General features: G+C 41.5%; 1 protein-coding gene and 1 pseudogene across 1 annotated transcript in view; one reads left to right on the forward strand and one right to left on the reverse strand.

Annotated features, from left to right (window-relative positions):
* DTWD2 (DTW motif tRNA-uridine aminocarboxypropyltransferase 2) overlaps window positions 1-14,705 on the reverse strand; it is a 57,799-nt gene extending 43,094 nt beyond the window's left edge. The window contains exons 1-2 of the mRNA XM_085529442.1: window positions 14,582-14,705; window positions 14,378-14,529 (exon numbers count right to left, since the gene is read on the reverse strand). Of these exons, the coding sequence (XP_085385568.1) occupies window positions 14,378-14,529; window positions 14,582-14,705 (276 nt within the window). The remainder of the gene's footprint in view (window positions 1-14,377; window positions 14,530-14,581) is intronic.
* Window positions 3,754-4,885, forward strand: LOC146753703 (uncharacterized; annotated as a pseudogene).
* Window positions 14,706-14,954: the final 249 nt, after the last annotated feature.

The raw sequence follows: 14,954 nt of genomic DNA on the forward strand, positions 1-14,954 counted from the left end.
TTTACTATTACAAAGTTGGCCAGATATAATTTACTTATTTTCTGTGGCTGGCTCATGTTCTTCATGGGTTGTTTTCTTAGCATTATTAACGTTGTAAAAAAGTAAAGGAAATTACCCCAAAAGCAAGCATTCTTAAATCATCACAGAACCAACCCTACCTATAATTTGATTTGTAGGCAGCAAGGCACAAACAATTACAAACAGAATACTTTCCAATATAACTTAATGGCATACATATGTATATACATTACTTAACTTTTAAGTACTCAATTAGGTGCCTAATTATGTTGCATGGGTAGGGCACTTTTAAACCCCACTGCAGGAGCACAAAGACTTATTTCTGTACATTCAACGTGGTATGTAATGGCTATTGTACTGAGACAAAAAAAAAAAAAAAGAAAAAAGAAACAACACATACTTTATCCCTACATGAAATCTTACATTATGAGTCTACTCTAGTAATAATTTAGGAAACAGTAGTGAACAGGAGAAGTCCTGTTCCACTACCACAAAAGCTATCTTTACTCTCATAAAGGCCACCTAGGAAGAAAAGGCTTTTTGTGTTTTTCTTCTGTTGAAAACGTGTGCTATGTCTTGTGCGATGTATATCACTGATGTTACAGAAGAGCAGGGGCAGAGCACCAGGGGACTCAGTTAATGACAACTATAAGTTTTCATCCATTTCTGAAAATGAAAGCAATCTGCACCAGACTCCAGGCAAAACAGCAGTATTGAGAATATTATGGAAAAGCCCAGGGGTAGGGAGAAGAATTCGAAGGAGAATAATTTTTATGGTAATATTCACCTGTAAGCAATTTCACTACAACTCAAAGCTATCCAACATCCTTCTACCTGTTTTTCAGCATTTCTAGTTGAAAAACTCATGACAGAGCAACCAGACATACTGGCAGGACTCAAAAATTATTCTCTGTCTTCATATACAACAGAGAATCACGCGCTGAGCTCTCATAGCTCCCGTTTCATTTTTCACATCTCAGTTATGATGTTCAGCTTCAAAATAATGTGGTCTATTTTCCCAGCAAAACTGAATCAAGACAGTGAACTGTACACTGTGATTACAAGTTTCTGGGCAAAGGAAGCCTAAAAGTGAATACCGCAGAATCACAGCATCATTAAGGTTGGTAAAGACTTCTAAGACCATTTAACCCATTACCACCATGCCCACTAATCAATGTCACCAAGTGCCTCATATCTCCATGTTTCAATGGTTCTCAACACGGTCTTCAAAATCTTCTTCAAGGCTTATGTGAGGAGTAGTAAATATAACTGGTCTTCAGCTGCCATGTTGTTCATTACACTTGATTCACGAAATAGTCACGTTAAAAATCAAGATAATTGTGCATGCTGCTGACTTGTATCTGTAGTTGCCATCTTGATAACAACTTGAGAAGACAGTACTGAAAAATACCTTAGAATTAGGCTTTCCACAATTAAGAAACCCTTCAATTACAATTAAAATGGTTATTGTGAGCGGAATGACTGTAAGATCTCTTATCTGGAGTATTACAGTACTTTGTTTTTGTCTTTATTTTTTAATATGCTGCCTGTATAAGCGGGACATCATTTCTGAATTCATAAGAAGAAATACTAAGGATGAAGTTACTACAAGAAAAAAAACATGAGGGTGAGAGCTGTCTTAGCACACATCATGCACAGACAACCAGCATGGAGGTATGTATCCATGGATGTAACCTGGTGAACACCAACTAATGAAAGCAAAAGCATTTACAGGATGAAGGAAGCAGAGATGCCTCAATGCACCCTGTGAACAACAGCTAGGAACAAAAGGATACTAATATGGGTATCCTCAAATTTTTGGAGGCTGAAAATGGAGAGTTAAACTCTCAAAAGCAGAGACAAGCACATGAGAAGAGGGACATAAACAAGTTTGTTCCCATAGCTCTGTCAAGGGCAGATACATGGAACACTAACCCAGGTCTTACTTTCCACTGCCAGAGGTCCTACTGCAGTATAAGGGTAAACTCCTCACTAAAAAAGAAGAAAGAGGTACAATTTTTAAATGCTAGGATTTCTTCCCTGTTATCACAGGGATAACACTGCACAAGCACAATTGCCATATCAGTACGTGGAGAAGTCTAATCAATATAAACATTCATCATGGAGCTTCAGGGACAGAGATTTTACGCTGTACATGTCATAGAAGTAAAAAGAACTCAGATCATATGCCAGTCTAGCCTGGCAGTAGTGGTGCCACTCAAGCTAGATTTTTCAGCTGATGTCCTCAGGCAGGGAAATCAAACAGCAGGCACTTTGTGTTACAACCAGCTTTGCTTCTCTGTATTGTTTTATAGCTTAGCGGCTTCTTGACCTGCTGCAGAAGATGTCTTTAAGATCACCTATTTATGTTCAGATCTAGTGAAGAAATTAAGGCAATGGACGGCCAGGTTAAAGCAGACCTGCCCAGTAAATAACGCTGTGTTGAAGCTAAGTAGAAAAGACAACAGCTTCAGTTTCAGTGCTCACAGCTTCCTTCCTTTTTCATGTACACATCTTTAGGAAGTGTAGTTAATATTCCATAGTTGGAGTTTGTAAAATCCTGCCTGTACGAAGTTCAGAGTCTGTGCATCTTCAATTAAAATCAGAGCAGAGAAATTAAAGAAAGGTCTGAGATGGCAACCATAAGAAACTCTATATCTTTTTTTTTTTTTTTTCCCCCTTTTGTTTAACAAGCTTTTTAGTTCTTACTTTGGAAATAGTTTGATGCACCATCCAGAGTTTTCAGTCACAGGCACAGACACTTCTCTTTTTTTTTTTTTTTTTTTTGGTAGCACTGGTTCTAATGGGATTAGCCCAAGATATATTGATTTTTTTACCATACACAAGGACTTATCCAAAAATAGTGTCTCCTGTTTTATTATGTTGACCCATCACATCAGAGGCCAACATAACACTGGTGGTTTGGCAGTAGAAGTTGAACCTTCCTGACAATATTTCATTACATTTTTTTTTGCCATGCAATAGATGGCAGCAGAGGGGCAGTCTGACAAATTTGCATCTGACATGGATGTGCCTATGAAGCAAAGGTGTTCTCATTCCTCAGGGTGGAAAAAAAGGAACTCTGCCATTCATCAGCACTTGCTGAACATTTATAGACAACAACAACAAACAGTGGATGTGAGCACAGTGTGGCAGTGTGTGGTGTGTTTCAGCAGTAGTGCAGCACCAGTGGGTGTATGGGAAATCACAGCTTGAACCACTGATTAATTAGCTGAGGCAAGTTTTGGGTCAGCTGTGGGAGCACAGGTGAGAGTAATCTAGCTGTGCTCCCAGAAGGGGTGGACTTCGACTCCACCCCCTCTGAGACCTCATTTAAGGGCTGACCACCACTGAGGCAGCATCTCTTGGAGATTGCTCCCCAGTGGAGACTGCTTCAGCTATCTGGTCCAGGCATCGACATTGGTGAGTTTTCTTTACTAATAACCTTTGACTATTTATCACTATCTTGGTCAACATTATATTAGCTACCTTTACATTTGGCGAGCCAGGCAGGAGATGAGAATATCCTTCTTATAATAATAATAATAGATAATAGTCTCTTGCAGGTTGGAAGGGACCTTAGAGATCATCGAGTCCAACCCCTGGGATTTGAGCCTCTGTGTAGCAGAGCGGCACTTCCCCCACTTGTGCCACAGGGGGATTTGAATCTGGGCCCCAGTGTTTGCAAAGCAGCATTCATTCCTACCACTGTGCCACCGGGGCACACTATGGAATATGTTTAGCTGGTTCAAGGGGGAGAAGGCCACTCCTTTAGGAAAGATCCTTCCTGGGCAAATCCCAGGATTCACGGGATTCCCATATTTCCAACTTGCGACTATTATTGAACAATGGGGTCCCTTATGGGTGGTGGACAACATGTCCCCATTTTGTTTAACTGAATATTTTCAACATACTTACTACTAAAGAAAGACAAATGGCCGTGTCTATAGTAGCCTGGCCCTTACTAACTGCTTTAAATCAGGCCAAAATAAGATCAAATGATATTGAAAATGAAAATCAATTATTAAAGACTTGAATTGAAAAGCTAGAAAGCGAGCTCAGTTTATTAACGGGGAAAAATCCATCGTTTTTTTCGCCAAATCCCCAAATTAGATATATTACAATGAATGATGAACAAGATCCTAAAACAACAGATCAGGATAAAGTCACCAAAGCTGATCTGGAAGAACCACCTAAGGCGGACTTATTAGAAGTCTGTCCTGTGGTGACTCAAAAGACAAAAAAGATCCAGGACCAGCCACCAGATCAATGGCCCCCTGCTGAGTCTTACCTACACGTAACAGCCCACCCCTACACACCTATGGAACTCATGGTTTTGGTTCAGTGATTCAGACAAAGGCCACGAGAAAGTGTTCAGGCCTGGCTGTTGCGTCTATGGGATTCAGGGGCAGAAAGTGTATTAGTTAGCGGACCCAAGGTATCTAAATTAGCAACTATAACCATCCATTCTGCTATTAGGCAAAGGTTCTATGCAGGGACACAGTTCCCTGATGAAAATCATTCAATCATAGATTGGTTGATGGTTGCATGCTGCATGTTATGGTCAGATAAATCTGACTTACCGGTAAATATGGGCATGTGGTCTTCCATGGAGGACCTTCAAAATTATATACGGGAATTGGGCATGCGAGAACCCATTTATGAAGATACATTCGATAGTCCTGATATGGTAAAATTTTCTGCAGGGATGAGGGACCTAATACTGCAGCAAGCTCCCTCACATATGTATGGAACATTAGTTTCCATATTAAACCCATTGGTGGCTTCAGAAGCAGCAGTTCAACAAGCTGCTCAGCTAGTAGCAGATCTGGGGGACAGACGATTCCAGTCACCCAAACCTGGGTAAAATTGGGGGTTGGACGCCTCCCACCACGGGAGTATAAGGTATCCATTGCCCCAGTTCCAGAGTTTATATTGGGGATTGACATCTTGTGGGGCCTGGCTCTCCACACAGTGGTGGGGGAGTTTCGGCTCTGACAGAGATGCATTAGTATCCGAGCAATACAAACAATATTGAGAGGCCATGCCAAACATGAGCCTATTTCTCTGACAAAGCCATGCCGGATTACTAATGTAAAACAATATAGACTCCCGGGTGGGCAGGACAAAATAACAAAAACAGTGCAGGAGTTAGAGAGAGTGGGTATTATAAGGCCTACACACAGCCCATACAACTCCCCAATATGGCCAGTGTGAAAACCAGATGGAACATGGAGGATGACAGTAGATTATAGAGAACTGAATAAAGGCACGCCGCCCATTCATGCGGCTGTACCCAATATTGCCTCCCTAATGGACAGACTAAGCAGAGAAATTAAAACATACCACTGTGTCCTGGATTTAGCAAATGCATTCTTCAGCATTCCAATCAATGAAGAATCATAAGATCAGTTTGCTTTTACATGGGAGGGCAGGCAGTGGACTTTCCAGGTCCTACTGCAAGGGTACGTGCATTCTCCCACCTACTGTCATAATTTAGTGGTGTGTCACATGGCTAATTGGGAAAAGCTGGATAATGTCAATTTATATCATTAAATTGATGGCCTCCTGTTAACATCTGACTCATTAGAGGCAGTAGGACAAGCAGCAGATTTGTTGACAACTTATCTGCAGAAAAGAGGGTGGGCTATAAACTCACAGAAGGTGCAACATCCAGGGTTATCTGCGAAATCCCTGGGAGTAGTTTGGTCGGGGAAAACCAAAGTACTACCCAGTGCTGTAGTAGATAAGGTTCAGGCATTTCCAGTCCCTATGACATCTAAGCAGCTGCAAGAATTCTTAGGTATATTGGGGTATTGGCGCTCCTTTATACCTCATTTGGCGCAGCTATTGAGGCCATTGTACAGACTCACTAAGAAGGGTCAATCATGGGATTGGGGGAAGGTAGAACAGGATGCTTTTCGACAAGCAAAACTGGCAGTTAAACAAGCTCAGGCACTGGGTATATTTGATCCTACCCTCCCAGCCGAATTAGATGTTCATGTTACTCAGGATGATTTTGGCTGGGGCCTGTGGCAATGCCAGAGTTCTGTTCGAACCCCCATTAGATTCTGGTCTCAGGTTTGGCATGGAGCAGAGCAAAGATATAGCATGATTGAGAAACAGTTATTGGCTGCCTATTTGGTGTTACAAGCAGTAGAGCCAATAACGCAGACAGCAAAAGTTACAGTAAAAACTACATTACCAATCCATGGGTGGGTAAGGGTTTTGACCCACCTCCCTAAGACAAGGGTGGCCCAAGCACAAACGGTAGCACGATGGGTCGCCTATCTGAGCCAGAGAAGTAGTCTGTCTTCATCTCCACTTAAAGAAAAACTACAGAAAATCCTAGGCCCAGTGACATATCACAGTGATGCACCAAAAGAACCGATGGTTGCTCCACCAGAGAAGAGTCCCATTCAGGAAGGAAGATATCCTATTCCTGAAGATGCCTGGTATACGGATGGATCGAGCAAAGGCAACCCGAGTAAGTGGCGAGCGATAGCATACCATCCCTCTGCTGAGACAATCTGCTTTGATGAGGGGGATGGTCAGAGCAGCCAATGAGCAGAATTGCGAGCTGTGTGGATGGTTATAACTAAAGAACCTGGTGACGGTGTCCTGAACATCTGTACAGATAGCTGGGCTGTGTATCAGGGGCTCACTCTGTGGATTACGCAGTGGGCTACTCAAGAATGGACTATACACGCCTGACCAATTTGGGGTAAAGACATGTGGTTAGATATATGGAATGCAGTCAAATGCAGGACAGTATGTGTCTACCATGTCTCCGGTCATCAACCCCTGCAGTCACGGATGCAGTCACGGATGCAGAAACGATGAAGCTGACACAGTGGCCCGAATCCGATGGATTGAGAACTCACAATCCGAAAATATTGCCTGTTGGTTACACCAGAAACTATGACATGCTAGACAAAAGATAATGTGGGCAGCTGCTAAAGCATGGGGGCTGCCTGTACAATTATCTGATATCGTCCAAGCATGTCAGGACTGCGACACTTGCTCAAAGATGAGACCAAGATCGTTGCCCAAAACAACATCCCACATTACTAGAGGATACAGTCCTCTTCAAAGATGGCAGGTTGATTACATTGGGCCCCTCCCTCGATCTGAGGGGGTGACCTGCATCGATACCGTAAGTGGACTGCTGCAAGCCTATCCAGTGCCAAAAGCAAATCAGGCGTATACCATCAAGGCACTTACTAAATTGATGTCTACCTATGGGACACTTCAAGTTATTGAGAGTGACCAAAGGACTCATTTTACTGGTGCAATGAAACAGCGCTGGGCAGAAGAAAACAACACTGAATGGCGATTCCACCTACCATATAATCCAACAGGGGCAGGCCTTATTGAACGTTACAGCGGTATCCTCAAGACTGCCCTGAAGACAGACTCCCAGTCCCTGCAGGGGTGGACAAAAAGACTAAACGAAACCCTGCGGGACCTGAATGAAAGACCTCGAGATGGCAGACCCAGTGCCCTAAAAAAGCTGCAGACTATATGGGCCTCCCCTCTTAGGATCCAAATTACGGGTACTGATAATCAGGTAAAACCGCAGGTTAGTAATGAAAATAATCTTCTGCTCCCTGCCCTTGAGAATCTAGAACCAGGAATCCATAAGATAAACTGGCCCTGGAAGGTGCAGGTAGGACCCAAGTGGTGTGGCCTACTTGCACCTTGGGGGAGATTATTGGAGGTGGGAGGTTCAGTAACCCCCTCGGTGATAGGTACATGGCCTACTGACATTGTGGTCAATACTCCGATCTTCATTGCTAAAGGGACACCTATCATGTCCATAAGGCAAATTAAGACTCCTCTTCTGGTGCCAGATATAGTTATACAGCCACAGATATCTGGCCAGAGGGTATGGTATCGGAGGCCGGGGCATAAACCGGTACAAGCAGAAGTATTGACCCATGATAAGAATACGGCCTGTATCTTGCCTTGGAGGGTGGACCTTCCCCTCCTAGTACCCTTGAAACATTTGTATTACTCTCCCTGAGACTCTAAGCTTCTAGGACCATCGCAGGACGATTTGCTTGGACTGATGAAATGCAGATAGACTTGCACCTTAAGATGGCTTGTCTCCAGTAACATCTATCAAGCACTGGCCCACGGAAGATTATGAACACCCATCAAATCATCACTCAAATTATATCAACATTTATGGTGATGGGAAAATTGTATAAGCATCGCGTTGGGTCTCTGTAATAGGGAAAACTTTACAAGTGGGTCACCTCTACTGGTACAGATGCTTATGAATCTGGCTCTTCTTCCTAGTGGGAGGAAATGCAGAGCTAATGGTGGTAACCACATAGAAAAATAATGTTTAGTAGCTGGGAATTTGCTCCATCAAATACTGTTATTGTGTTCTTTGAATCTCTTGCAGTTTCCATGGAAATAAATAGGATGCATCACTTTCAGTGCAACCTGAGAAGAAAGTATATAAGAAAACAGTTTGGTGTTTTGTTTTTTTTGTTTTGTTTTGTTTTTTTTTATGTTAAGGGTAGTGAACCAGTGGAACAGATTGCCCAGAGAGGTGGTGGATGCTCCATCCCTGGTGACACTCATGGTCAGGCTGGACCAGGCTCTGAGCACCCTGACTGAGCTGTAGGTGTCACCTATTATTATTCTGTGGTTGCTTCTTTGATCAAAAAGAGATTATTACAACTTCTCATTAAGTGAAACCTTGCAAGGATCTATGCAAGAGTAAACATTTCCAGCAAATATTTCTGTTTTTCCCACATCTTTTACAAAGATATTCAGCTTTCTTCCAAAGGGTGGTTCTACAACATTCTCTTGTTCCAAAAGCATCAGCTGTGATGACCACAGATGACTTCTGTAATAACTTAATCACCACATATGTAATAGTTCTTTTCATATTTGAAATTCAGGTCCACCTATGTAACATTACCTTATTTAATACAATATTTTAGGGACAGACATTAATGACAAACGCTATTGGCATGTATTTACTCTGTCTGTAGACAGCAAACCATGCCTGAGTCCTAGCTTGAAACAAAGCAGATTTAAAAGCAGAGTTAAATGAAAAGGTCACTCTCACACCAAGTAACCTCAGGGGTGAATTCCGCTATTGACCTCAAGCAAAAGCAGGCTCAGAACACACACATCATTTGAACATCAGTTAAAAGAAGAGCTAAGTATTTATGTTTTCCACTCCATAATGCAGTATCTCGTCACATAAAACTACTTATGTCTTTTTCCCCTCACAAATAACAAAAAAAAAAAAAAAAAAAAAAGCTATGAAATTAAGTTACATATATTAAGTTACATATAATTAAGTTAATTAAAATTATTTGGGTTAATTATTCGGGTAAAATACATGAACACATAACAGAAAGCCTGTTCCAAACTACAGATAACACAAACAAAAAAGTGGATGCCTTCTAATAAGCAAAATTACTTCTTTAAACAGTAAATATTCATATTACAAAGAAAACACACCATTGTCTGCAATTTATCCTAAAGTGTATATATGCTTGGAAAAACAACAACAGTTAACAGCTTTATAGCCAATTCTAGTAGGTGATTAAATATTAATTAAAAAAATCTTCAATTTCAGTACAACTATTCACTTCAGTTATAAATGGTAGAAAAACTGGGCTTTGTTTGTTGTCAGAGAGCTTGAGAACAACTCCACAACTCAGAGTCCTGGCATGACATGAAAAAGGCAGCACACAAGAATGTCCTGCTCAGAACTTTCTGACAGCTCAGAGCTGCAGGAGAACTCCAAATGCTATACTACACTCTAGTGTCCTTTTTCAAAACAGCAGGCACTTCTGTTTAACATACTTTCACCTCAATCTTGAAGACACAGGCTTCTTCATAAACTTTATTTTAAAAAGCCAGTTTCCTGGTGTAACACAACAAATAATGTATTTTAAGATTATACACCTGTTATTAAAAAGTAAACAGTTATTAGATTTCACTAAGTTGGTGAGGTTTTTGCTGAATACTCAGCATTTCATTTATATTAGACATCATTAATTTACTCTAAAGCTTTCAGGGATACCATAAGATGTTGTTTTTTTATGTACACAGCCAATTAAACATTTGATTTTAAGTACCTGATTACAGAATCAAAGCATATCCAGTAATATTTCATTTTGATTTAAAAAGTTAGAAGTCCAACACAAAAATTAACCTTTCTTCCACAGTTTGGAAACAACTTGTATAATTAACGTAGCATGTTTAGCAAGCGTGCTCATAAAAGCTAACAAGAAGAAAGACTGACAGCAGCCAGGTACCTCATGGAAACACTGTTGGGAACAATTTGCACTATAGCAGTATGATTTAATGCTGAGAAAATTAGCACTGCCCGTTCTGAGAGATCACAGGTATGAGCTCACACAGAGCATAACCATGCAAAGCTATAAACAGACTCAAAGTAATTCAGACTGCAGGGACCTCTGAAGGTCATCTGCACCAGCTTCCCACCACCTAATGGTGGTGACGCCGTGTTGAAAAATAGTGTTTTGTAGCTGAGAATTTGCTCTATCAAACAATAATACTGTGCTCTTTGTCAATGTCGTAGTTTCCATGGATATAAGCACAAGGCATTACTTTCAGACTGGCCTATATAGATATTTAGGTCCTTGGAAACTGCCTGAGTTTAAAATGCAAACATACCATCCAGAATCTCTGATTAAGTTTCCTAACACATGAAGGGGCCATACACAGAAAAAAGTGAGCTGTGCTTGACAGCTTTGGTCCTTTCCTTTTTGCTTGTGAGTTGTTGTCGTCTTTTTTTAATCAACTTACAGATAACTTTCTAGAAGATGCTTAAAATTCTCTTCAGATATCTGTGTTTTCAAATCAACTTAAGATACTTAGATTCAACATTTAAGAGAAATTATATGTAAGTCTCCAAGAGAAACAGCACATCTGGATTTAATTGCTCATCTCTTTGGCACCTTAATGAAGAAATTCCCTATTACTGAATACAATCAACATGCATTTACATTAAAAATAGCAAAATACATGTAAACTGTAATGATTTTACAGACTAAAACCTCCACCTAGTGAGAAATCCTAGTAAGGACAAGTCATCAAGCTCCTAAATCAATTTCTAACAGACACTAAGGAAAAACTTAAGCATTTTGAGAGTAGTCCCATTAAGTGTACTTCACCACCAAGAAAACAAAATTCCACACATTACAAAACTGAAGATTGCCAGATGTTGAGTCTTTCTTCAACCAACACTTCCAAATCCTTCTCCTCAGAGCCGCTCTCAAGCCATTTTCCACCCAACCTGTATCTGAGCCTGGAACTGCCCCCATCCAGGTACAGGACCTTGCACTTGGCCCTATGAACTTCTTGAGGTTGTTATGGGCCCACCTCTTAAGCCGGTCCAGACTCCAGATGGCATCCCTTCCCTCTCGTGTGTCAATCCAGCCATTCTTAGAAACAGTATTGGAACTCAGTCTGTTAAGCTGCAGATACCCACTATCCAGAGAACATCTTTTTGGAACATCTATTTGCAAATACCTGCAGTATTAAACACCACAGCTTCCACCAGATAGGTCTCTGTTGAGAGATGTCTCACTTGCGTTACTATTCTCCAGATTACCTGAGGATAACTCTCATTATCCATTCAACCTCTAAGACCTGAAAGCAATAAACCTGTTGGTGCTTTATTTAAGATAAGGAATGTTTTCTTTCCACTTCCATATGTGAGCACCTGAATACATCATTTCTGAACATTTCCCACTCATTCCAATTTGGTCCATTTATTCTCCCCACAGTGCACAATTATTCAACTTCACTAACCCAGACGTTGGAAATAAGAACTGTTGAAGTGCTGAAACTAAACAGAAGCATAAGGGAAAATGACAATTTTAGTAACACCATAAGAAAAATACTTTACAGCATACATTCTTTATACACTTTAGAGTATAAATTATATACAATCTACTACTGATGAGTCAAAGAAGCCACAGAACACAAGACTCCATCTATTTCTGGATGTTCATGGGAAGACAAGTGAACCAAAACCATCTGTTACAGACAGTCTGTGGGTCTTCGTACTGACGTAGAAGCTTAATAGCTTTAGAAACTGAGGAAAATAATTTAAAAGGAAACTTGAGAGAAATTAGAGACATAATCAGTATATTTCAGAAATGTTATGTAGAAAGACAGAGGAAAAAGTAGTCGAAGCCAAAGGGAAGTTATACTTGCAATAACAACATAGCCAAGTTCCGGGCTGACGTCCATGAAGGATGATTTGTTCCAAGCAAAAAACATCACAGATATGACAAAAAACATTTCAGCAGAGACTGTGATGCAAACCTATGATCCATTTAAAGCAATAAAATGGGCAAGGGAAAACTGAATATAATGCAGACATGATTTGACTTTAAAGAATAGGAAGTGACAAACAAGCGCACTGTAAGGAGAGAACAGATGATGGAATTAAATATAGAAATACAGTAACTGAAAGGAGAAAAGACAGCAACGACCACCTTCCTTATACTGAAAGAAAAGTGCATAAGTGAAAGGCAGGGAAAAAAAAAAAGAAAAAAAAAAAAAAGAGAGACTGTAGGCATATCATCTCAAGAATAAAGTAAGGTTTAAGCAATATATCTGAAGTGACAGGAGAGCCCAGCTTTGCAAAAATGAAGGTTGATAAGTCCAGGGAGGGAAGGGAGAAGGTGATGGAACAGAAGAAAAATCTCAATTTGACACCAGCCAAAGGACTTTCAGACATCGGCAGCAATTGAATGCTATAAGTAGCTCTGGGATTTGCCAGAGCTTGCTTTCTGCAAAAGTAAATACCTTTTCTATTTCAAGAGATATTTCTTATCTCCATTGAAATTCACCTATGGCAAACTCTCCTCCATAACAAGCAAGAAAAATTACACACTTGGCTGTGCCTAAGCCAAGTCTTCAAGTACACAGATAACAGCTTTCAGCTCTCATCTACTTACATAGGCATTACTACATAAAAAGGAAAAAAATATATATACACATATATGTGTAAGGTTATTTCTGCTTTGTGTTACATATACTAAAATCAATACCAATTCTTGTAAAGGAACCACTTATGGTTGTAGATTCCTGATGATTAAGTTGAAGAAATTTGATCACTGTTAAAACATCTTTGACTTCTCTTTCAATAATCTATCGCCCTGAAGGCAAAGTCACAGCTGATATAATTACGGAGAATTGGGAAATCAAAGGCACTATAGTTGCTTTAATTAACAAGATTATCCACTGCTGCAGGTCTTGTCTTTGGCTGTGCTCCTCCTAGCCCTTAGTCATCCATAGTCAAAAGAATATGGCCAGCCAGACACTTGGCTTTCTTTATTTTCTCATTAAATGCCAGCCCATCAAAATGGATGTTAACCAAGTCGGTCAAGCACAAAGTAAGTGGCCTAAAAAGGTCACTACTCATTAGTCTGTTTAGAATATTACAGCAAATGAACGAGTGCCTTTGAAACTTAGCCATGCAGAAGGAAGTAGCATTAAAGTCAGTAACATTTTTATTTCAACAACAGCACTGGCACAACTCATTACTGCTAATACAGGCCAAAGAAACAACAGCGTGAAGAATTCCTGCAGATACAGTAACTAATACAAGCTGAATTAAAAAAACCCTAAACTTCAATAGTGGGCAGCATGTGCATAGGCAGCACTAACTGCTCTGATTTAGGAGTTTTTAATAGTTACTTAAAACAAATGCCTTCAAGATACCACACAACAACCTGGAATAATGAAATCTGTTCAAGACTGTCACCTACCCTGTGTATTTCTTTCTTTGCTTCTTTTTCAATACAAACTGAACAGGACGTGCATGGTATGACTTCAAAAACACCTTACGCTGCGGAATAGCTTGGCACTTCTTACAAGTCATGAAGCATGGGAAAATACGTAAGTTTAGTTATTTAAGTGATAAGAAATCAATGCTTTCAGGGAGTGAGAAATCGCAATAAACTCAGAGCAGTGAAAACAAACGCCTGGAGCTCCTGTTTGAAGAACATCAAAGCAATTTCCACGCACGAAACACAGCTAAAAGAATCAACGCACGCTCATTTTACTTCCTCAGATATCACCAATTAAACGCTAAACTCACGTTTACACTTAAAACACCTTCCCAAGACCATCACAGCATCAAGCTGTGTACGGCTCCAAGTGCAGGGATGGCTTATTTTGTTTCGCATACTATCAAACGCCAGCCAGGCGGAAGCAGCGCTCAGCTCCAGGCCACGCCGAAGGGGCGGGGCGGGGGCCGGGCACTACAACGCAAGGCAAGGGAGGGCCGCACGCCCACCGTGCATTGCTCCCTCCTCTAACCCAGGCCAGCCGTCCCACTCACCTGCATTGGCTGCACTCCGGCCGCCTCTCGCAGCGCTCCACCGGCAGCTCCCACAGCCCGGCGCAGCCCTCGCCCTCCTCCCCCGCTGACGGCCCGGCGGCGGCGCCGCTGTCCCGCTCCATGCCTCCACCTCCTGCCGCCAGGGGGCGCCGCTGAGCAGAGAGAACGAGAGCTGATCTCAGCCAATCAGGGAGCGGGGATGACGAAGCTCCGCCTTTCGGTCCTCCAGCTCGATGCTGCGTGGTGCGGCCGGGAGGGGGCGCTGTTGGTCCTGGCTATGGACGGGTCGGGTCGCGTTTCGTCTCTCCCCACTGCTGACAGCGGCCATCTTGGCCACCTGGGGCACACTCATGTTCATCCGAGCATCAGACAACACCCCCTGGTCCCTTTCCTCTTCACAGTCATCCAGACACTCAGCCCCAAGCCTGTAGCAACTCTTATTTCTTGCTGCTACCAGTGGAGCACTCAGACTCTTAAAGTCTCCCAGAGAATCTTAATCCCAGAGAAATCTTAAGTCTCCCAGAGAATCAGGGGGCTGGAGCACCTCCCCTATGAGGACAGGCTGAGGGAGTTGGGT

This window comes from Coturnix japonica, chromosome Z, assembly GCF_054131305.1.
Source record: "Coturnix japonica strain WE chromosome Z, WE-NBRP24, whole genome shotgun sequence".
Classification (NCBI taxonomy): domain Eukaryota; kingdom Metazoa; phylum Chordata; class Aves; order Galliformes; family Phasianidae; genus Coturnix; species Coturnix japonica.